This window comes from Acanthopagrus latus, chromosome 2 (genome assembly GCF_904848185.1).
Source record: "Acanthopagrus latus isolate v.2019 chromosome 2, fAcaLat1.1, whole genome shotgun sequence".
NCBI classification, from domain to species: domain Eukaryota; kingdom Metazoa; phylum Chordata; class Actinopteri; order Spariformes; family Sparidae; genus Acanthopagrus; species Acanthopagrus latus.
In genome coordinates, this window is record NC_051040.1 from 24,196,501 (window position 1) to 24,222,094 (window position 25,594).

General features: G+C 44.1%; 1 protein-coding gene across 4 annotated transcripts in view; it reads left to right on the forward strand.

Annotated features, from left to right (window-relative positions):
• LOC119010882 (limbic system associated membrane protein) overlaps positions 1-25,594 on the forward strand; it is a 446,072-nt gene that overhangs the window by 383,645 nt on the left and 36,833 nt on the right. For all 4 annotated transcript variants that reach the window (XM_037083477.1, XM_037083460.1, XM_037083451.1 and 1 more), the window contains one exon: positions 22,060-22,185. In XM_037083477.1, the coding sequence (XP_036939372.1) occupies positions 22,060-22,185 (126 nt within the window). The remainder of the gene's footprint in view (positions 1-22,059; positions 22,186-25,594) is intronic.

A 25,594-nucleotide genomic window follows, 5' to 3' on the forward strand; every position in this document is an offset into this window, starting at 1 on the left:
TGCACCTCTTCCCATCTCCGCTCACTCTGTCTTTTCTTCTGCCCCTTCACACCCCTCTGTACCTCGGACCACCCCTTATCCGCACTGCCACTGGTGTTTTGCTGCTTCCTCTTGTGCTAACCACAGGTTTATAAAAAAAAAAAAGTGGAGGGGAGATAGAAAAGACTCGGAAAGGCAGGGGAATTGAAAGGGATGCGGCGGGGAGTGCAGATTAGGTGTACCTGTCATTAATTCCAGATATCTGTCCGTCTGGCTCTGCTGCTAAAGCACCATGATCACACCCACATACAAATTATTGCTTGTACCGCTGCCAGCTACGGGGCTCAGACTGCATCTACTATGCCGAGCAATCCTTCCCCACCTGTCTGAAAAAAAAAAAGAAAAGCGTGTTAAGAGAAATCAATGAAGTTTCCACTCACCAAAGGAAAAACAGACAGAACGCATCAACAACATTTCTTCTTCGCCAAACTCAATCTAACAGCTGTAAGCAGCCTCTCATGGAGGCTCAAGGCAAAACTATTGCTCATCAAGGGCTTTCCAGCAGCCAAGGGGCCACGTGGTTCAGGGCCTCAAGTGCCATGCACTTGAGGCCCTGAACGCAATTTAATTTCAGTCCAATGTCCAAGTGTTTACTGTACACGCCCACACTCAGTGCCACCTTCACTGCAGTGTGCAATGTATCAACAAGAGACAACAGACATGGACGTTGGCGAGGGGAGTTTGTCAGTCTAGAGCAAGTGTAAAACCACAGCGTTGTCAAAACTACTCTTTTGAAACCTCAAGTTTGGCATTATGGCTGACACCATCTTACAATCACCAGAGGTGACCAAATTTGAATTGATATTAAATCTAAAGCATGCCCCGCTTTATCATCATACTGTAGGCTATACTCTAAATGGAACTGTAATTTACAAGATGAGAATGAGGCTGTATTGAAGAACACTATAAAGACCATAAACTCGTTGAAAAATCGTTTACTGGGGGAATTGATTTTAGTGGAAGATGGGTCAATTGCTCATAAGCTGACATAAAATCGGACTGCTTTTGAAATGAGTGGAGTCATCCTCTTCTGGCCAGTCAATTGTTTTTGCCAATATTATGGCCTTATTTGGGTTTTATTGACAGGACAGATGATGAATGACAGGACACGACCTCTCTGCTTGGGGCACAAGCTCCACCAACTGAGCTATTAAGGCACCCCAGAAAGCAGTATAGCAGAAAATATCATTTTTTTTTCAAATGATTGTTGATAAATTCCAGACAGATCTTGGTTCAGGTGAAGGTCCAGCCATAAGTATTAAATGTGTGTCCTTTTGATGGTTTATTTTTCTAAAGCTGAATTCAGGTTTCTTTTATGTTGTTTTGAGGCCAGCACAAGCTGTAAATACAGCGCTGACACGTCTCTGGTTTGAAAACACAACATCTCTACTTGCTGTTGGCTGTATTGTATATCATATCCACAAAAAAAAAACATCTATATCTATATGACAGAATAAAACTGTGTTTTCTGTTTAAAAAGTAAAAAAAAACTTGTGGAACAGTCGACTGCTGTGGCCCAAAAAGCTCTGTGGAATCAGTACGACTGACCCAAAACACTGAAGATGCGACTGTAAAAACCAACCCAAGGATTGACACTGACTCTCGCCTTAGAGCTTAGGGGGAACTGCAGAGTCAGGTGATAATTTGTAGGTACATCTAACATTACACAGTACTGATCACGGCCGCGTTAAAAGCTTAACTATACACAGTCGATTTACATGTCTTTTCACCATGTCAACATTCAGGGAATTAAGAGGAAATCGAAGTCCGAGGTTCCAGCTCTTGGAAAGCCCTCAGTAAACCCTGCAGAGGCACTGGCTTGTGTGAGGGCCAGCAGTAAGCCCTGCCACGCCTCATTATGCCTGCCGTGTGCATGAAGGCAGACCGGCGACTAGACACATATCCATATACAGCAGCCCTCCAGGGACGAGATTACGCGGCGTCATCCACATTGCCTATTACTCCATGTAGCTACCCGGTTGGGAGGAAGTGGAGCAGCGACAGGCAGAGGGGGAGATACTGGGAGAGAGCAGCCACACATATTTTCCATTGCCTTTGAACCTTCATAATGAAATGGACTCCTTGAAGTTTTAATGAAAGCAACAATTTACCATTCCCTTTTTATTCCTGGGCTGCCGAGCTTATGTTGCCTAGAATGAATCTCTAAAAAACAGAAAAAAATAAAATAAAATAAAACCACGGTCTCCTTTAATCTTCTTTATGCCGGCTCCGAGACACACTCTCATGCATTTAAATGGGGCCATCCCGTGGACACACATGACAGCGGGGGTATTGACGGGTGCTGCAGGTGAGCCAACAGGGCCATATTTCACGGACTAACCAGGCGAGTCTGTGGCCATCGGCTCTGGACAGCGTCTCCCAGGCTCTGATATAGAGGACCACTATTTCTTTCTCCATTGCCTCTGCTTCCTGCACACATACCCATTATTTGTAAAGAACCTGCCAGTATCCATTCCCTCCATCTTTTTCCATCCTCCGTGTGACCTGGGCCTGTCAGGTAGATGGACAGCCCTTTGGCACGGTGCTCCGCACGCTTGTGAGTGCCTCTGGAAGTGGCATTGAGCGGCGCCGGGTAAAAGTGACCTCACCTGCTCCCGCGAGGGGGAAACATGAGTTACGGTGTGTGTAGAGGTCGTGTCAGCATGTGTCACAACATGTAGCATGAGTGTGTGTGCGCTCTGGCATAGGTAAAAATATGGGCTTGAGACTGCTTTTCTTCCAGTGGGACTGTGTGCCGTTCTGCACGCTTTTTAACATTCCGTCCCACTGCGGCGTAATCGAACGCTGTCACCTTTCTCTGCAGTGTCTGCAACCCGCATTACTCAGTGTGACCTGCTGTATGTGTGTGTTGTGTGTACACTGCACGGGTGTGTTAACCTTCTGCCACTCTGCTTGAGTTTGGGTCAATCCCACCACCAGGCCTTGATCCCACTTTCATCACCGTGCGCTGGATGACAGCAGAGAGGCAAAGACGCGGCGGCGCTACTTAGAGACATGACAGCAATACTGAGCACAGCGTGCTCATATAAACAGATGTTGGTCACTTTTAATCGGTGCGACCAGTAGCTGATCGCTGGTGTCCATTAGTGACTTCCAGCTATTCAGGGGGGGATTTGTTTTGTTTCGTGTGCACTTGGCGTGTCTCGGTTGCACAGCCCTGCGCTTCAGATGCAAGCTGGGAGATATCTGATTTCAGAGGCTTCCTGATGGCTTGTTTGTACCAAGCTCAGCACCGCTCGGGTCCATGGGGATTCAATGTACTTCCCCACCTTTCCTCTACTCTTCTCGACTGTCGGCAATCAGAAAAAAAAAGAAGCTCAGCCCTTTCTCGCCAAAAAGGGGAGTGCTTTCTCTTTTTAAAGCCGCACTTGCAGTGTAGCTCGAGGGATGGCAAAGTTGCAGGTCTGTCAGTCGGGCCCAGACTGAAAGATCTCAACAACTAGCCGTTGGATCAATAGGATAGATTGCCCAAAAATGTTGTGTCCGGCACTGGATAGACTTAATGTTTGTTTTGTATTATTATTTGGCCATAAAGTTGCACTTGTCCAATACTTTAGAGGTAGGCTGCTATTTGCTGACTATTTCAGTTCCATCATCAGAGACAAGTAAACTAACAACATTTTTATTGTTACAGCAGATGATATGTGATAATTTGAGCCTTGTCAGAAAGTCTTTGGCACTCAGACTCTTCGGGGAGAACGAAATATCCCCCCATGGAGTCCAGACGCTGGCGGTGGTGGTGACTGATGACTCTGCTGAGGCCGACGAAACGATGAGGCCGGTGAATCTGCGGAGACAATACAGCGGCATGAATGAAGTAAAGGCAGTGGGAGAATCATAATTACAAGACAGCTGGAAGATCATGGGCTAATAGTATAGGTGTGTCGCTGGGCTATGTCTCGGTTGACAACCCCAGATACTGACAGAAGGAATAATGACTGAGCATGTGTGAGATTCATGAATAACAGGGTGGTGTGAGCTATGAACTAAAGGCCTAAGCATGTCAACGAATAGTATTCCTGACTGAACTTTCACCAGAGCGTCATTTGGTATTCTCCCTCCCTTTCCGTTACTAAACCCCTGTCAGCACATGAAAAAAAACAGCCTCTGAACTGTCAACCGGCATGGTGAAAATGAGCCAGGGCTTCCCTCCCCGTGTGCAACTGCTCCACCAGAACAAGTTCTTCCCAGCACTGTTTTGCTAAGGCAAAGTTGCTGATTCCTTGGTTTAGTGACGACTGTGACTGGTTTGAAGAAATCCAAACACACCAGACTATATTTTCTCCAATGTACCAGAATGATAATGAGTTCAGCAGAAGTTCCTCCAACACTGGCACAGCGGCAAAACTGAGTGTGGAAAGAGGTCTGGCTATGTTGGTATTCTGACGTGCTAAACTAAGATGGCCATCCGGATACATTTGCCAAACATGAGCGTGTTAGCTTCGTCACTGTGAACATTTCAGCAGTCAACTCGAGGCACGGCAAACGCCGTGCCTCAGCACAGAGCCGCTGGCCTGTCTGTGGAGCGTGGAGTCGTGTTCGCGGCTCAGTTATGAACCGAGAACGATTTGCAGGAGAGGGTTTTAAAGCCATTGTTTATATCAGGGGTGCTTCAAAAGAGACTCAGAAGCCACTGGCAGACATCTGTCATGTGCTTTGCAGGGATTATGTACTTGCGCATACCCTCAGTGTTTCCCGGCGAGTGTACTTGGCTGCTCCTTCGCTCAGTGCCCACTGCCCCACCAGATGTCTGGCATGTTATTTTGTCGGAGCATATGGTGGCCAGCGCTGATGCAGTACTTTACATACCAAGTCCTGTGAGTGTGGCAGGAAAGTGCTAAACACTTGATGCAGCATATGTCTTGTTGGATGTCTTTTTTGATGGTTGGGGGGCTGATTCTCATGATGTTAGGGGACTGACTGCTGCTGACTGCTTTGAGGAAGTGGTAAGGCATTGGACGTCACGCAAGTATTTGATTGCAAATTGTGAAGATTTGTCAGAAGTGTTCTCATCTGATTTCATCTTGTGTCCAATAAGAAAAGATCTTTACATCAGACATGACTTACTTTCTACAAAACGAGTTAAACTATCATCTCGAGATCGCTGCTTTGTTTAAACGTATTACACACTTAAGTAAATATTTTCTTTCAGAAGCACACGCGTGCTGTGTAATCAAAATGGAAGCCCTCGGAGAAAACTAAAAATACATCGGCCCTAATGAGAAAAAAATTGCTTATTACTTATGTAGGGGAAATATTTATGACTCTTCATTACAAAATGCTGCTCTCTAATGTATAGGCGTCTCACAGCTACAGCAGCTGAGTGGTGCTGGGTATGTGCCTCTCCCCAGGACTTTGATGGGGCAGCTAAGGCTTTCATTGGAAACATTTGTCCCTGGGAGGGTCTTTGGGAGTTGGCAGTGGTCTGCCGCTGCAGTGGCCACTGTGGTAAATAACATATGGGCTTGTTATCTCCCCTCAGAGCGAGAACACTCTCCCAACAGCAGCCACTTGCTCATTAGACTGCAGCTCAAGGCAAAGCACAGAAACAGAGAGGAGGGAAAAGCAAGTGAGGAAGGGAGACAGAGGACGGGTGACAGTGATGAGGCAAGAGTGGAGGAGACAGAAAGTAAGAAAGAGAAGACAGCAGAAAAAAAGGGATGGCGTGATGGGAGGGGGAAGGAGACACAGAGAGGCTGAGGTTGTGTGAGGGGGCCACATTTTCCTCGCTGAAATAGTTGTGAAGAATTTCAGGCACACCCAGTACTCTTTCTCTCGAACCAACCTTCTCCAACACAGTAATTAGGCCTATATTCTTATATGCCAGAGTAACTTAATCCTAACATCCACCTTAGCCACTCATTGGGCTGCACAGCAACCTCTCTGTCATTGTCCTCGTGGAAGCACAAGAGAATTGGGCTAATTAGTTTCATGAGTTGTAACTTTAAGTTAAACTGTGCCGATTGCTAATGAATTTACTTCGATGCTGGCTGCTGGTTGCTGGAGTCATTGTAAAGTAACATTGTAAAGTCTAAGATTAGTTATGTAATCATGGCAGTTGTCTCACCATTTGACATGTATAAGGAAGGACAATGCACCCCCACTGCTGCCCACTGTACACAAATGAAGTCAAAAAACTTCCAGATATGAGAGCTGCCATCTTGCTGGTGGTGCCATCGCAAGCAGGTCCAATTTTGGGAAAAGAAGTATGACATGTACTTGCCACTAGCTTGGCCCATGCCACATCTGCTAAATGAAGCAGGAGAGGTTTACGGCCCACACTGCAGCAGGCCACCAGGGTGCGATCAAGACATTTTGGTGTTCATGTCTATGCCCTTTATACACATGTTCTCGCCATCTATTCATGACTTTTTCTGTGCCTTTTTTCGACGCAAGAATTAAATGATGTGATAGCTAGAATGGCTAAGATAGTTAACACTGTTTGTAGTAAACCTTGGACCTAGATGTGTTGTGTCCCTCCAACATGCCACTGCAACAGGTGAAAGTTTGATCCATTAGTGACTCGGTCCACTCTGGAGGGTTCAGAATGTGCTTTTAAAATCGCTTGTATGGCTTATCAAGGTGCCCCATCCACTGGCGAGTGGAAATCCATTCAGTGTTGATCAGTTTGACCAGAGTCAGAATCATCGGAATAGGATTTGTTGCATCTAAGTGGGCACATTTGTATGGAAGAGAAAAAGATAAAGTATGGGAGGAAGTTGAAAGACAGAAAGAGTGACATCCACGGAGAGACACCGGAGAGAAAGCGCGATGGCGAACACACCCCTCCCTCCAGCTGGTATAGCAGCAGCAACAGCAGCAGTAGTAGCAGCTGTGCGCCCAGTCCTGGGCTGTGTGTGTGTGTGTGTGTGTGTGTGTGTGTGTGTGAGGAGCACTGTGGGGTGGTCTCCAGCTGAGTGTGTCAGGTGCACTGCACTCCACCAGCTGTTCACGGCTCTTCACACAGCGAGAACCAACAAGCCGGCTGAGAGTCCACAGATCTGGAACCCAATCAGCACCTACACATTTACAGCTCCTGATTTTCACATTTGCGAGCCAGTGAGAGCACTCTGAGTGTTTGCAAACTCTGTCTGCTATAGATTTATCTCAATTAGTATGACTCCATATTTCTAATCCCATATGTCTTTTCACTTGTTTGAGGTTGCTCATAGGTTTTCATACTGTAAGGAAAGGCGCAGCTAATGATTATTTTCCCTTTTTCTATTATTCTCATGGTCACCTGGCCCTAAATCTTTAAATTCCAGCTTTTGCCCAACCAACCTAAACCTCAAGGTATACAATAAACAATGCGATCGGCAAACCATGCGCATCTAAAAGCAAAATGAATTAATATAACTCTTTCATTAACAGAAGTGGCGTTCACTTGAGAAAACCTCGACCCTGACTCTGCTTATCTCCGCCCTGCTTCATAAAACTGTAGGAGCGAGAAGCTGATCCGGTCGATTCTGATTAAAGTGTACCTGCCGTCGTCTGTATCTTTTACCATGCTGGGCTGGTATTTACCAACAAGCACTTTGCCTTCGGCGCTTGGCCTTACTGAAGAGGGAAAATAAGCAGCCTGCGAAACTCCCTGTGACAGCCCGGGTGATGCTTGTGCTGTGTTGTGAATGTGCCGTCATACGGTGCTCAGACAGGCACTAAACCGTTAAAGTGCCTTCTGTGTTGTGTGGACTAGGAGTAAGGGGTGCTGTAAGCTGATTATTGCAGTATCGCATCGGCGAGAGCCGCAGGTACACCCATAAAATAGACTGTCGTATTCTGATCCATTTAAGCCCTATTTGGCTGATTGGGAGAATACTAGAGGCTGACCAGTGACTGTCATGTGGATTACATGGTCTGGAGGAAGACTAATGTGCATATTTGGAAGCAGAAACTGAAGTCCCAGTTGAAAAGCACTTGCTTCCACAATTTTGTGCAATTGAAAGAGAATCAGAGAGCAGGAGAAGGACTGCAGCAAGGAAGAGAGGGGCTTGACACAAAGCAGTCAGTTGACTCATCATGAGGAATGCAATACAGCCCGTGTAACTCACGTCTGTGCTCAGGCTTTTTGGCAGAAAGTCTGTATTGCAAACTGGAGGCATGGATGTGAAAGATGCAGACATTTACCAGGCAGGTAGGGGTAAATGAATCAGTGCACAACGATTTTGATCCAGTCCCTACTCACTTCTGATTTGACAGCTGTTTTATTTGTTTCATGTTTTTTCTTATTTTCTCAATTGATAAAATCTCTGATATTGCTGTGTAAATCCGCCAATGACTAGAACAAGTTGGAGGATTCAGAAAGTGTCTGGGTTTCAGATTGTTATTCCAAACAGAGAGGGGCTGTCTCAGCGTCGTATCATGTATCCAAAGCACAATCACTGGGTAAAGCCAAAGTGACTACACCATCTGAAGATCGATACATCAAGCTAACTTCCTGAAGAGCAACCTTGTCACAGACACAGAATTTACCAAAGAAAGAATGAAAACTCCCGTCAGCAGTCGTCCTGTTGAAAGGAGGCTGCCTTGTGGTGGCCTCAGAGGACGCGTAGTGGTTTTCCAAATCCCTTCTCTGGGGCTGAAATAAGGACAAACACTTGAGGTGGGCAAACAAATGAAAACAGTCCCATTTACCGATTAATCCAAGTTAGGGGTGGCAGTGACCGATGGGTGTTTGTAAGGAGACTAACAGGAGAGACAATCATACCACAGTGTTGGAAACATTGAAGTCTGGCTGCTGTTTTGCATTCTCTGGAGCTGGACACCTGCACTGTATTGACTCTACCCTGACCACTCCGTTCTTCAGAGACGTGCCTCACCCTCCCGGTTTGATCTTTGTGGAGAAGGAGCCACACTGCAGCAGGATAATGAGCCCAAGCGCCTCAAAGCTTTGACAGACCTATCTGAGGACCAGAGAGGACCGAGGAGTCCTGACTGTCACGGACTTTCCAAGCTGAGCATCGCGAGTCAGTTCATACTGGGATAACACAAGGCATCGACGTTGAAGCTGCAGACTGAAATAAAGAACCTTCGGACCCAATCTCAGGTCAAGGGTTTGCTGCTAAGCGAGGGGTGTGGAGGCCGGGAGGGATCTTAATTGTTAATGGTCTCTCTCTCTCACACATATGCTAACAGACACCCACAGAGATAGACATACTTAGACTTCTCATTATGGGGTGGACTGTTTCGTAGCAAAGGCGGAGGGGGCGAATCAGGTAGTATCGATTTGTTTGTGCTGATTGCTGGGTCGACTTCCCCAGAACATCCTCGAGGGCCTTCAAGAATCAGGGGAATTACACTGAAAGGCCATCTTAATGCCACAATAAGTCAAGCTGTAATTTGATATACCCCCCACTTTTAATGCCTGAGTGAACAATGAGGCAGTGCGAGGTAGCCTTGAACTTCTAGTCTGCATAAATCAATACGATACTGTCGAGGTTTTCTCTTGTGCTGTAATCAAGAAAATCAGTACTATGAACGACTCCAGTTAAGTGTTTTTTTTTGTTTTGTTTTTTTGTTTGTTTTTTTTTTATGGAAAAGATACAAAATGATCGTCTGATAAATATTCATCTGTTCAGTCAAACCACCACAATCTCATTGAGATTCTGCACTTTTTGATTTTGAATATAATTACTGAGTTGTACGCATTATTAAGCAATTTTAATCAGTTCAAATCCTCAAGTGATGTTTCACTGGCATCATAACTGACTAACTCATTGGTAGGTTAAAGCTCTGTTGATAATGAATGCCTTATGAAAGTAGAATCCATTTTTGTTTTTCTTACTAGAACAGCAGTGCAACAAAAACATAAAACAGGGTAAAGGAAAAAAAAAATATTTTCACAACACCGCTGACTCCCCATATGAACTCAGGTTTTGCTGAAGCAGCTTAACTGGAAATGGCTTTGGAGTAAGAAGAGGAGGTGATAGCAGTTTCCTGCTGGGAGGAAAATGGGAAGTGGTGGGGCATAAAAGGCATCTAAAAAGAACTGCAAAGCTGTATGGGTTGTGGGTGGGCTTGTGATCTCTAACCTTATCTGGACAACGTGACATAATGAGGAATGGTATTTGGAAGCGGAAGAACAAAGGGCAGGAAGTGGTATTAAACAGTCGAAGAAATGTACCTGTAGAGGGAATGGAGCCAAGGCTCCATAACCTTGGATTTAGCTTGTCTAGCCATCTTTGTTTTTTCTCATTATCATGAGCCGTATGAGCTGCATGGTAGCGTAAGCCTCTAAATCATATGATGGCTTGAATGCAAAATCTGCTTTGCCTTTTTGGCAAGCCCTCCACACTGCATGACAAGTTTAAAGTAGAAAGCTATTGCTCCTGAGGAAGCAAAGGATTTACTGAGCTTCCCTCCGCTAGTCCAAGATAAGAATTTCAGCTTATATGGAGTATATAAACACAGACATTTTTCATTAAGGCGAGAGCTGCCATTAGTTGGTCTTCTGAAACAAAATACTGGCTCTACTTTGACCCTCCCCGGCTGCCGGTGGAGAGCTTGTTAGCAAAAACCGCGACTACGCCTTTCTACCTTGCACCTCTGCTCTCCCTCTTTACAGTGCAAACACCAATTAAATGTTGGTGTGATTTACGAGTTGCTGACCTTGTGGCACCCTCACTGGAAAAACACCTCTCAACGCGGCCCGAAAAGCCATATGCTTAATTAGTCACCGCGGTGTCCCCAAGAAGAGCAGGGCCCCCGCGCATCAGGAGTGGATGAAAACGCGACGGGTCTCAGATGCAGAAAAACCTCCTTCAGAAAAACGCAGAGAAGCCTCCCTTACTCCCACCGCTGCCTCCAGCAGGCCGCTGCATCCGTGTCATATCCGGTTCTTCCTTCTGAAAGGCGTCTCACAGGGTTTTTTTCAAAGCTGCCGCTGCTGCCGGCCACGGTTGAGATGAGGAGGAGATGGTGTCGTCCCTGTCATCGCCTCTCTCATCTTACCTTTTCTTCCCTTTCTTCTGTTTTCAGAGCAGCCATGAGGGCACGGGGGGGAGAGGGAGGGGAACCCACTGGCATTGTCGGGCCAATAGAGCTTCTTCTCCTGCAGCGATAACAGCAGCGTCAGCCCACTTCTCAGACCCGTGCGCTCTCTTAGCTTTGAATTCTGCAGTGCCAGGCAGAGAGGAATTAGTGCGGCATGTGTGTGCCACTGCACAAAACACTCCCCCGGGGTCTGAGATCAAATGTGATCGGCGCTCCTCTGTATTTTGCATGCGGTGGCGTGATAGTACAGCCGAAATCCGTGTTGGAGTGTGTGTACGCACGCGTGTGTGTGCGCGTGCAATGCAGATGTCTCTTGTTGTTGCATCGAGTCACAGTGTCAACATGAATAATTGAAGGGATCAAAGGCGGATATTCACAATGAGTCACGCAGTATGGGGGACTGAGCTACAGAAAACAAAATGTGTGTTTATGACTTGCGCATATGTATACAGGTGTGTGTGTGTGTGTGTGTGTGTGCCATTCAGTTGTGACACTTCTACCAACGACTCAGTCACAAGGCTTAGTGTTGATCTAAAGAGATATTCTTTATCAACACGAGCACACTGCAGACACTCGGAGATGCAGCACGGTGATTACATTTGAGCCCTGTCTCATTTTTCGTAGCTTCTCTTTTTCCTTTTTCAAAAGCCTCTGAGCGAGTCATATTGTTTGCGACGCGGATTGATCAAGTACTTTTGTGTGAGAGCGGCCTTTTCCGTTTCCTCTGACCTCAGATGGCCAAATATGGAGGAAAATTCCATCCATTGATTGATAGTCGAAGTGGAGATTCAGAAAAAGCAGTGTTGTCAAAAGTACCCCAAAGTCACACTTGAGCATATTAACGATTGCATGTTTAAGTATTACTTAGGTAAAAGTAACAGTCATCCAAACTGTCCTGTTGGATGACCGATTTACGACCTGGCCCATTATCTGATCCAATTTTTTAGCATTTCTTTGATAACTGGAATCACTTTTTTGTTTTGCTTTTTAATAACTTGCCCATAATGACTTGAACTTGCCCTACTTTGGCTCTGACCCAGCAAACAGTCTGCAAAGCAACTAGTAATTAAGTTATCAAATACATGTAGTTGAGTAAAAAAGTACAGTATTTGCAACCATAACGCAGTCAAGTGGAAGTATAAAGTAGCTGAAAATGGTGTTATCGCTCAGGCTCGTGGTTAAGTACTCTAGTTAAGTGCTCGAGTAGATGTAATAACACTCAATCACTGCATAAAAGTGTGCACGCGAACTCGCAGCAGCGCTGTGGCGGCGACTGATGCTTGTTGAAACGACGTCATTCAATCCCTGAGCTGTGACAGGAGGCGCCATGCCGTCCACCGGGCTGTTTTGTTGTTCTTGTCGGGGCCTGCGGTGAGGAGGATTTGGGCTGACCGTGTTTTATAGAATGCAGGTAATTGGCAGGAAAGCTCCCAAGCACTAAAAGCTAAAAGCTAAAGAGCTGCGAGTGCTTTCTCCTGATTATCTTCTAATGGTTTCAAATTAGCTGAGCATAATCACACGCCTCTTCTACAAGCGCTGCCACATCACTCCTCCAAATGTCACACTGAGAGCCAGCGGGTGTGGGGTGGGGGGGTAGGTGTAGGAGGGAGCAAAATGAGCCCAAGGGGGAAAAAATATGTAAAACAGTATAAAAAAAGAGCTGATGATGGTATAGATGATTTATTGCGGTACAATCCTTTAATGTCCTCGATGTGAAAGCGCCTATGTGCTTGCTTTGCTTATCCTTCGTTTTAGCACCATAACGTTCTTTTATTTCGACACCACCTTTTACTTTGCATTCATGAAGTCCCATATATTTTGTCACTTTAACCAACAGTGTCTGTTGTGCCGGTCGCTGTATCCTCTGTGCATGCCAAGGTGTGGAATAGAGTTTGTTGCGGTAATCCTTGAATTGTAAAGAACAGTTCAGCTTGAATATAAAGCAATCTGACAGAGTCCAGCTGGGAGAGGTTGTTTCATATACCTGCTGTCAGCCCTGATTCCGTTCAGAGGCTAATTTCATGCCCAATACACCTGCATCTGAGACGGACCTGGGCAAGAAACGTTTGCGTATTTTTGATGCATCAGAGAATAGACCACCTGCGATTATCAGAGATGGAGGACAGAGGGGGACAAATGCAGAATTTGAGTGGGAGAGTATGTTACCAAATTCTGTGCTACGACCAGTCTGTTATTTCCTGCTCTTAAAAAAAAAAAAAAAAAAAAAACGCCCTTCATCAGTCTCGCCTGTGTTTTTACGCCCCGGAATTTTTCCTTTGTTGTGTTGCTCCAGTCTCTTCTTTGGTTCGAGCATTGCACTCTGTCTGTATCATCAGTTAGGGATGATGCCTTTGCTATTAATATTGTCTGAACTTTCAGGTCATGCCATCTTTTAAAGCATACGGTGTTCACAGCATTAACTGCCCTCCCCCATGTTGTCTTTTTAAAAGCCATTGTAGTGCTTCAGTATTGCTGACCGTCTTTGGTAGAATCTAAGTGTCTTAGTCCATTAAGTTTGTTTTTTCCATTTTTTTTTTTTTTTTAAGTTCTCCTGCATGAAGGCTACTAATGCCTTTTATAAGCACATTGTTGAAATGCTAAATTAGGGGGAATTTTTGTTCTAAATCAGCGCATGCACAAGCGGATGTTGAGCAGGTGGGATTTATCTCTGTTCATGGCACATCGTCATGTGTATGCATGTATGATTAATGCCAACTGCGTTTTTACGCCGCCAGCGCAAATTTAGCGATGGATCTATGTGGGCTTCAAGTCTGCAGAACCCTAGATTAGATTCCGTTACAGTGTTTTTTTTCATGGTCACTGCCAACATTTTTTTTTTTTGTTCATATTTGTGTTTCCTGCAAGATCAGCCCAGGTTCTTAGAATGCAGTAAGCAAACTGAATACTGGGAGAAAATATACGCAAATGCAGAAGAATGGTTTGTTGGCATGAGAAAATGAATTGAGCGTGCTCACAAGAGACACAGTAAAACGAAATGTACTTTTGCTTGAACATGAACATGGATTTGGCCATTCATTCGCTGTCCACGTCTGATTTGAAACTGAATAAAAGCCTTTCTACTCCTTTTTTTCCTTGATTCAGAAATGCAATGGTGCAGAGCCATTACACACAATCACAGTAGGGGTTCTGATTCAAAGTTCACACTGTCTCCTGTTAATATTGCTGAATAACAGCACAAAACACCTACGTGGAATATCTACATTTACAACAGCCACTCCTGACATGTCTAGCTCTTATCTCACATAAACCCAATATTTTCATACTATATAATCCTTTTTGAGTAGTTAATCACAATGTAACGTAATGTACATATTCTATACTACACTATGCTCTTGTACTCATACTTTACTTTATTTGATATACAGTAAATGTTATGTTGCTACTATATCACGTCACCATTATCTCACATCAATGCACATTTGTTGTTATATGTATTGAGAATCTCTTAACATCCTGACAGTGATCAATCAATCAAATGCTCTGACCTCAAAAACAAATCCAGTATATGTGGCGTACAGATGCCCACCTGCCTGTTCACACTCTGCCCGTGTACTCATTGCGTGTGACAGGAGTCCTCCACAAGGCTCGGCAGATATGTTACTGATACTGTTTGCACGCTAATCACTGGAATGGAAAGGAAAACATATGTTAACATACATTCATTATGATAATGCTATGCCTTGTTTTTCATGTGAGACATGGCGTAATGCCTTTTGGACACAGTTGGCGATGACAGCGATGCTCTGCACTCGCAGCACACAGCATCTGGGCCTGTTGTTCAGCCGTTAACTCAGTAGCACAAAGCACACCACCCCTGACCCGAAGAGCAGGGCCGCTGTGATAGCAACTGCCATATTCGGCAAACAGCCCATTAGCACAAAGCATACAGCAGTAAAGAGTTCCTATTCGACTGAAAAGCTAAAAGAGCTTGTGGGAAGTAGTTACTAAAGCCAACATCTCCCAGCTTAAATATATCAAGATGTTTTATTCCATATATATACTGTATATCATATCTATGTCATAATCCCATATTAATGCAGACAAAGACTAAGTATCATTACCACATATATCTTGGCGCTGACTCTACCGCTATTAATCACAATACTCCCACTGTACCTCGTTATTTTGCCTCTAATTGCTCTTGTTTCGATTTTTTGCTACAAGTCTTATTTTGGTTTTATATACCTCTTATTATTACTATTACTATTTCTTTTTTTTTCTTTTTTTTACTTTCACTTTTCACTTTTCATCTGTTCTTATTTCTTTCCTTGTGCTGCTGCAAGAACCGAACGCCCCCCTCCTCCAGGATCGATAAATGCTTATCTCACATTATCTCATCTTATATGTATAGCCAGTAATGAGAGGAGAGGGAGTGGTTAATCATGCAAAGACACTAAGTTAAGGGCTTTCCATTTCTCCACAGACTTGTCACATGGACTATGGAACTGCTTCTCTCTCTCTCTCTCTCTCTCTCTCTCTTTCTCTCTCTCTCTCTTTCTCTTCCTCTCTCTCTCTCTCTCTTTCTCTCTCTCTCTTTCTCTTCCTCTCTCTCTCTGTCTCTCTCTTCCTCTCTCTCTTGCTCACTTCCCACCCCCCATCAAACAAGCCAACAAACACCCCCGTAATTACTCTTACTCTGTCTGCTCTGTCTCACTCTCAGTCTTCCCTTTCCTGTCTTTGAAGTTTGAAATCGGAGTTGAAAGCAAGGTCAGTGTATTTATAAGGTTTTTCATCAGAGATTTATTATTTTTTTGAGGAATCCGAGATCCAATCCAAATATGAGATCATTAGCCAGAGAGGACGTAATGTTTATTTATTTTCCGTTTCTTCTTTTTTTTTTTTTTTTTTTAATGTTTTTTAATTTATTTTTTTCAGTGGTGGGTGAAACCTTCCAAAACCCAAAAGGGAGAAATGCTTACATAGCTATACTGTAGGTGGTAATGTTTTGCTATGCCTCTAAATGAATTCTACATTGGGCAGTGTCTGAGGAAAAAACAAAAAACAAAAACAAAATTAAAACAAAAAGAATTTGAGAACAATTTCTCCAAGGAGTGCGTATGTGAAAGCGAGTGTGTGCCTTTTAGTCAATGTACACAACGCGATGTTACATATGGATGTTCCCGGCCCACGAGTGTGGGCGTCAGTTATGCCATAATTCACACAAGCCCAGCCATAGGAGAAACATTAGCAGAGAGAGAGAGAGCGCGGTGTATCTCTGTGGAATTCATCTGTCCTGCAGTCGCGGAGGTGAAGTGGTTTTCAAAGAGCTGCCCTTTCCAACATTGTTCCTTGAAGGCTGACCTATGACTAAGATTACAATTCACTCCATTCTCCTCCCTCCTCCACCCTGCCAGCTGGACACCAGGCTCCATATGTGAGAGCTGAAATGTCATTCACGCTTCCTCCCTTCACCCCTGTCTTCCTTTTCTCATCTCCTCTCCTTTTCCCACTTATCTCCCCGTCTTTCCCCCTCCTGTCCCTCCCATTTACAGAGGTGACAGGGTTATCAGAATGTGAGCACTTGTTTCTTACCCGATCAATTTTTTTTAAATTTATTTATTTTATTTTTTTTTATCTGCGCTTCCTGAGGATTAATTCTCCGGTCACACATCCTACTCAGCCAATCAACTTTTCTCCGCCCTACCCCATGCCCGCTTTAGTTGTTTTTGAGGGAAAGAAAAAGAAAAAAAAAGAAAAGCCAATTGGATTCTTTGTCACCTCAATCGAGAGTGCCTCCAGCCCCGCCACCCACCCTCCCGCTCCATCTTCCCCTTATCTGGGAAACGCATCTTCATTTTGGCTTGGTCATTTGACTACAGCAATAACTCTGTGTGACTTCATTTAAAATGCCGTTTGGCACAATTGTGAAAGTGTTGTCAGTTGGTATTAGAGAGACGGCTCATGCATGTGTATGTGTGTCCTGGAGAGGGGGAGAGCGATAGAGACATTAGTCGGGGATGTGGGGAGGCTGTTACTGATGCTGTACAGAGACAAAGCTTCAATAATAACCTTGCTGGAGAAACAATCTGAAAGAGACAAACACTGAGATATTGTTTCTCAGAAAACGTGGTCGATAAGAAGGAACGGGGCGGCTTTATTTCAATTCAACATGGCAGCCGCGATCAGATTCAGATGGCGTATGAATTCCCACATGATGCTGCCCTCGCAAATGTGTTTACAACACGGCCCTCTTAAAGGATTTTGGTATTGATCCTCCATAAGTGTTTTTGTTAGTTACATATTCAGCCAGACAAATACAGATTTTTATTCATTTATTATTATTTCCACATATCTTTACAAAGGGAAGCACCGTATATGCACCAAAATCAAAGATGTTAACCTGGAAAGATGGCTGCCTCCTGGTATGAATGGGGCCCACGGCAGTACGAGTGGCGCGTTCTTTATTGTTTGTAGCCACTGAGTAACTTTAATGGAGGCATTTGGAGTTTAAGTGCCTTGTTTATGGACAAATTGACAGCAGTTGTTGAGTGCTGGCAGAGTCTGTTACTTTCCACACCAGCTTTTCGCCACTGATTGTGCTGCTGTTGACTGTTTGGAGCAGGTAACCAGTAAACTTTAATGGTTTGCTTCGCAAACTTGCTTTTTATGCGTAAATAAGTTGGATGGAGAAATAAACGAGTGTCTGATGCTCGGAGAGTGTCAAATCAGTCACTTTAATCATGGCAATCAAAGTCCGCCTTTATCCAAATGACGTTCAATACGCAATTTAAATGCTTGCTGTTGGTTAAGAAAGGCAAAAGGCAAGGTGCGGACCAGCAGGAACTTTAAAGGAATATCCCATTGTAAGTTAATCTATGGTCCAACACACCGTGACACAGAGTAAGATCAAGTTTTCTGACCACTAGCTTATGTAGTTTTAGCAACCTTAGAAAAGATCGCACGATAACTATACACTGCAGTCTATGCCTCTGCTAGCTCACACAGCTCACCACTCTCCTGCAGCAGCTTGCTTGTTGTGGGGAAGTGCAGTTAGAAATGCTCAGTTCTCTTCTTTTCCCTGTCGGCTCTCAATAATAACTGTTATAAACTGGTAGGCAAGACTCATGTGAACTTTGATTGAATTTCCATGGAGTAATAATCATACATTTTCATCACTGAGCTGCGGAACTCGTCAGGGCTTCCCCACAACGAGCAAGCTGCTGCAGGAGCGTGGTGAGCTGTGTTCTCTTTTCAGTAGAAATCCAGGAAAGCTAGCAGATGTTTAATGCCTTGAACTATGTGCTGGGACCCTATGTGTACTTTTGCTGAAGTTTGGTGCTGCTCTGAGCATTTATATTGTATTGTATTGTATTGTGGCTATGAGTCACTTTTTGATTGTGGTTTCTTGCTGGAGACACAGACTGCAGTGTATTGTTATCATGTAGTCTTTTCTGAGGTTGCTAATACTACATAAGCTAGCGGTCGGAAAACTCGATCTCTTGAGGGGGGCCTTACTCGTGTCATGGTGTGTTAGACCATGGATTAAACTTACACCGGAATATCCCTTTAATGTGACTGCCATCAGAAATAGCTTCAGACTCTTTGTGTATTCCTCTCAGGCTTCAGAGGGTTTTATTTGTACACCAAGTGCATGCGTTTGTTTTTCAGAACAATAGCAAATTTAGTTTTATGTGTTCAGGTAAAATGTTCAGACTGAAATTTGGTAGGCTAATATCATTCCTGTTTAGTGGCTGAAAGGATGGAAGTTTCCCGTGTTTCGAATTTGAATTAGTTTGAAAAATGAGGCTGAGAGAATATTGAATTTGTTGGTTTATATTGATTAAAAAAAAAAACAAAAAAAACATGTGCAACCTTTTTGTTACTGATGAGAAAAAATAAGGAATATAGTGAATTGTGAATTGTGACATTATTTATGCGGTTGTTATAGTCATCTGTATTGTCTTCCGTGACTTATCATTTCTATGGCTGACATTTAATTTATGCAAGGAAACTGGAATCAGCCTCAGACATCAACTTGATGAATGTAAGAGAGCCCGAAAACAATTGGCGAATAAAGCACGGTGGGCTGGAGAAGAGTAGTTTGATGTGTTTACATTTTTAAGAAAGACCACTAAATTATCTATCACATCCAAATTAGAATTACAACCATGGATCCTGAATGAATTAATCAAAGTTAGTGGTGAAAAAAAGCCAAAAACCTGTTGGTAAATGCCCTTCACGTGTGTTAATTAAAATTCTTTTTGAAAAACACAAAATATTGCAAGGTGAAACACAAAGGTAAACACATTCAAACATTAAACAGAAACGTAAATGAATTTAAAGTGTGCAGCGCTCTCCTCCCTCCATATGTCTGCCGTATGTAGACAAACTTCTCACTAGAATAGATAAGTTTGAATGAGTATTTCCATTTCTTTTTTGGCCTTTGAATTGATTGTGTGCGGGTACAGTAAATTGTGCAGAACTGAATGAAAACACTCGGTGACACAAGAGGTTTTTAAAATCTCTTCTCTGTGTTCGTAACACCCTCTGTGTTTCTAAAAGCATGATTATTATCTGGGCCACCTGAAGATGAAGGCAGTGTCGCACTGCAGGAACAGAAACAAGCGGGTGATTAAGCGATGATGTCTCTCTACCTTTTGTCCGACTGATGCGCGGGGATATTAAGGGATTATTTAAAAATTGACTTGGAATGACAAGCTTATACTGTGAATGTGCTCGGCTCAGCGGGCACCGAATGCAGATCAAGAGTCTAGAAGCATTCGGTGACCGATAGCTGCCCTTGAAACAAACAGCAAACAGGCGGCTTAGCTGACCTGTAACATGCAGGTGTACAGCACGGCCATTAGTGACACTTCAATTGCTACACTTTTGGTATTGTTGCTTTAACAAGATGTTAATGTTCAAGTTCGTTAGTGGAGCTGCGTGGATTCTTTGAAAGTTCTTTCCACCAGATCATACTGTGTAACAGTTTTCCACATGGTCAATTCATGATTAAAACCGAATGTCTCAGTCTAATGATATCACCATCCCATCTTACTTAAAAGGCATCAGCTGAAGTAGATAATTTGGTGAAGGATCTTAACCAATAAGTTACATCTGCAAATATTTATAATAGCAATCACCAAAGTCCCCAAAGTTCATTTACCTGACATGCCAGATGAGCAGAATCGCCTGGAAAGGCATCCCGAGAAACGGTTCAGAATTAAGCAGGCGCTTTTAAAAAATACTGGACAGGTAACTGGACAAACCATCCGTCTGTCACTGTCGGTAACGGGTTAGCTTCAACCAATCAGTAACAGCCCGTTGGTAAGTCAAACTGTTACAGAGGCCAGTTGAGAGAGGAGCAAAAACACCTTCCCCCCTATAACCTCCGGCACTTATACAACTGATGCTTTTGCAGCTATGCTAACCTCTAGACTAGAGGACCTCCATCATTGTAGTTTTCAAGCGTTTTCAACAGTCTTCTATTCTCTTGCTGGTTGTCGCACCTAAAACCACCCAAAATCAGATCCAGCTGCTTTACGCGCTGATCAATTCGGGACGGCGGGACGAAGTTGTTTCACAAGCTGCTTGGATCGACAAAGGCAGCGTGCAGGGAGGGATCGCAGTCGAACCCGATCGCATATTGTGTCCTTAAGAAACTGGAGTAATGCGTTGATTGAAATGCAGGAGCACCAACGGGTTCATGCTTCATAAAGGTGCTTCGCTGCAAATGATCCGAGAGAGACACCGTGGCTCTCAGTGTGTCGAGACCAGTGGAATGTAGACACATACACACTTACACACATACCCAAGATTAGAATAGTGAATCCATTTGTCACAGTTTTGGAGGGGGGGAAAAAGTGACTTTTCTTCATTTGTCCACATTATGCTTCCTCCAACATTCATCACATTCCAAAGCCATTGATCATTATTTGTATTCCTGGCCCTCATATCTGTATATACCACACTTTATCCAAAGCACAGTTTGTGAAAGCAGTGATGTATGCCCTCTACACCCTTCATGATTGATTGCATCTTTGCTGCTGACTCACTTTAAAACAGACTGTACCTTCTTAATTCATCAGATTTTCTTTTATTTATTTATTTATTTATTTTTCCCCCAGTATGGGTCTCTCCCTGCCTCGCCCTCTCTCAAGGTGTCCCTTTGTTTGTGTGGGAGCGAGGGGAAGATGGCGATCGCGAGGCGGGAGGATCATTCAAACGCTGCGTCGAGATGAAATAGCTGCGCCTTGCTTTGAGCGTCAGTGTCACGCACAAACACACACCTGAGGATTTTTTTTCACTTTCTTCGTTTGTGTTTCGCATATTTAAGCCTACTTTTCTGAAGGTGCGTGTCTGAAACCCAGAATCGGTGCCAAGTGTCTGGTGGGTTCCCGTATGCGAAGCAATCTGTTTTCATGAGCTCAGGTCCCGGGGCAGGGGATTAGATTGCTCATTCTGGATCCAGGGTTGAGGAAGTTTACTGTAAGTACCTCTCGGTGCTGAGAGAAAGGTCCTCCGAAGCGTTCCCAAACTCTTCCTGTTGCTGAGAGAATCAAGGTCAACTTGCTTTTTTGTTTGACAGTGTTCAGTGTCGATGAAGAGATGGCGAAGGACATTTTGGGAGCAAAGAAGCAGTTGCGGTAGATTAGTGTTCGGAGTGGAGAGTGTTTCATGGAGGGTCTCTTCCAGGCTCTTGAGTGTTACAAAGACACTGTAAACCAGGGGTGTCAAACTGATCCAGTAAAGGGCCATGTGGCTGCAGGTTTTCATTCCAACCAAGCAAGAACACACTTGATTTGGATCAGCCAACCAAGCAAGAACACACCTGATTTGGATCAGGTGTGTTCTTGCTTGGTTGGAATGAAAACCTGCAGCCACATGGCCCTTTACTGGATCAGTTTGACACCCCTGCTGTAAACACTAGCGCTTTCTAAGTTAACGCCGATCTTGATTTCCCTGAGATAAAACACGCTCTGCTCTTTGCGCTCATGAATAATAGCAGTCGAATTAACCTCGATGTCGTTTCTCCTCTTCCTCCAGTTCCACCCAACATCTACAAGGTGTCAGAAGACATCACAGTGAACGAGGGCAGCAATGTGACACTCAGCTGCTTGGCCAGTGGCAGGCCGGACCCTGCAATCACCTGGCGGCTGCTCAACCCCTCAGGTAAGATTCATCCAATCAGAGCTTATTATCATTTGCGTCAGTCAGGCCGATGGTGTGCCAGATTCTGTCATTCGAATGCCAGGGTGTTTTTTTTTTTTTTTTTTCTGTCTTTTTTTTTTTTATATGTTTTTCTTTCAGTGATCCAAGAAGCTAAATCAGTATTGGAACATCATCTGTGGTGCTGGCGATATGTAAGGGCTGGGGAGGTTAAAGACATGAACAGCATTTGAGTCCCTGCAGTATTATATCTTGGCAGAAACATCACAACGCCTCAATCAGTGGAAATCATTCTCTAAAGTGGTGGAGGGGTATCCAGTGTCCGCTGAGGATAAATTAGCTTTGGATTTCATCAGATTCAGACTTTCTTTCCCGGTATCAAAGTATCCCTGTACAGTGAGAACAGGACAATCATGCAGCCACAGTGACATTAAAGGTGCTTTACGCGACGTTCAGTTCAGATATCGCATTTGCGCACCACCATCTCAGCGCAGAAAGGAGTTAGAAAGTGGCCTCCGAGCAGACGCTGCTTGAAGAGCTCAGATCAAACTGAAAAATTAGACAGTGCTGATCAAGTATGAATCAATATTCTCTTACTGCATAGGCTGTTTCTCATTGCAGATGCATTTAGAAACAGTGCACTTTAGCTACAGTTTGAGCTCGGCCAACTCAGATGAAACTGTCTAACTAGGCAGGGCCGATCAAATCTGAATGAAGATTCCGTTATTGCTGTATCTCCCCCGTTTGTTAAACTCACATTTCTCAGTGTTTCTCAGATGTCTCAAACGTTGTCGGGCAGATATTTTGATGTAAGCCTACTGGTTAGCTGCACTATGGGAAAATGTGTAGCTTAAACCAGTCCATGTTGAAAAAGGACACAGGGAGGACAGCAAGAGACTCGTACGCATTAACACACAAGTACGCACACTCACATGTACTTACATGTAAAGTGTGACTTCACTCTCTGGTCACTCTCTGCAATGTTTCAGTGTTGGACCTTCATCAGACCAACAGTTTGCTATCGTAACTATCTTAAATATTGGCCTGCAACCAGTCCCGATCAATAACAAATATCAACTTCCTCACTGAAAGTAAACGTCCCATACAATTACATGAAACTACAGAAGCAAAATTGTACAAACACGTAGATTAATTCATGTTAAGTGGACACTGAAAGTCCCTAAAGCTAAACGGAAATGTGCGACAAGAAACAAGAAACAACAGAAAAATATGGAAATCCATAATAAATACAAAATAGCAAATAACAAGAGTCAAATTTTTCCTGACAAGCCTGCCAGAAAAAAAAAAAAAAACACCGTCAAGAAATGCACACAGGTCATTAGTAGATATACCTAACGTAGAAAATCAAAAGCCTGTAGAGCCAAAGCTTGAGATAGAGAGATAGACATCTAGACTGGAAAAAACAAACATGCACCTCTCCCACGCACCTGGCTCCTTAGAGTAGATGTCGGCAGTATTTCTTAGTTAACAAAAGGACTATAAACACAGATGTGTAGACGGGCTCGTGGTAAAGAAACACTTCAGTGTTGTCCTCTGTGACTTTTCATCGGTCTCTATCAGATTTGTTGGGCAGCGCAGGATAAACCTTGAGAGATGTTGTTATTTTCACTTCGCTATCGCTTATTTGGAGCCTGGCACTATTTGTGACTTGACAGTATGGACATCAAACTGACAAGCTGGAGTCAGGGGGAAATCTCAAAGGAGCAAATTGAGCGAAACTCTTCAGACTTTTGTAAAAAGAAAAAAAATATATAATGACTGCCTGGACCTCCTCCCACAGCTCCATCTCCTTGTTTGTATGCGACGCCAAATGAGCCAAGGTTTTTCTCTTGCTATAATGGACACTTGAGGACAACTTTAAATTCATCCGTGGACCCTCCTATTAGAATAACAACCTCAGTTTTTGAAAGGAATCGATGTAACCGACTTGTATTTTCCCATTTTTAACACTTCCTCCTCAAATCATGCTTCATCTTTGGATTATTTCCGGCACATACTATTGCTTCAGTACTATTACTTACATTACATAATAATCTCTCTGTGTTAACCATGTTAATGTTTGTACGCGCCGTCAAATCATGTACAGATCGTAAGATGATACTTCTGCCTATGTATGTGCGTTCACATATTGGCAATACTGTTTGGGGATTTAATTCCAATTTCATAGAAAAGAGCAACGTCTCCAGCTGCCGGAGAGCCTGCCGTGTGATGTATAGAGATGCTCGAGATGACAACACCTCAGCCGTGAGCTGATTGAACGCCATTCTGTTGACGCGCCTTTTATCAATTACCGTGTCGGCTTGTCAAGCGCTCCAGACACGTCTCACCGAACGCACCTGCTCCGCGCACCTGGAAGCCAAGCAACATCAGATTGGCGTGTTTTCTTCTTTTGCCTGTTTGCATTAAAGGAGAGTGATTTGTTTAGACTAATCCCGCGAGCCTCATGGATCTGACTGGCTGCTTTACAGCGCCGCGTCGAGAAAGCTGAAAGCTCCCTCTCATTTTTTCTTCCCGAAGAAAGAAACTGAAGGGGAGCCGTCAAGGTTCAGGTGCCTGGCAAAGTTACTGCAGGTGAAGCTCCTTCGTAAGTCCAAACAGATGTTTCGCTCAAATGGATAGAGATGTAGATACAGAGGGAAGGAAAAGGCTATGTACTCAATAAGAAATTTTCTAAGCTGCAATATACTGGGCCTTAGTATCTACGCCTCTGCACGCTCTGTACAATGTCTTCTTTGAGGAAGCTGTTCTCCTTTTTATTCTCTCAGGCTGCGTCTTGTCGAGTAGGTAGTGGGCTGATCACCTTCAATAGGTCTTTGTCCTTTACCGAACAGTGCGACTGGTGACACGGAAACAGCGTGATAGACGGAAAATCCCGTCAGCATCCATTCAAGTGCAACCTGGCTGTAAGTCTACACAGGCACATGTGGCTGCAGAGATGGGGAGCGGGGTTTGAAACATTTGCAAAACTCTGGCGCACGTTGTTATTTTTCGCTTGCTGTTTTGCGGGCGCCTTTGCCGCCCAGAATCCATAAGTCTAACCCAGTTTGAGAGCGCGCGGGGGGACTGCTGAGAGAGATAATGATGTCTGGCAGCCTGTGGTCTCACTGCTTCATGCCTTCGCCTGCCGGGGCGGTAACGCCGCTTCGCTCTGCTGGCGAGGCTGTTTGCCGGGACGACACGTGTTTTTCTTGAGTCACAAAATGCCACTTCAAGTCAGAGCTCGTGTCTTCTGTTCAGAGCTGAGTCAAGCGTCAATTCTACGGCACGAGGATCAAGCATCCATAGTGGTTTTGCACTAACAATGTGACGTTTCCACACATTTCACCGGAGATGTTTTATACTTCATGAGGAACGCCTGTTGTGATTTATTTAATGCACAATGGTTTTGTTT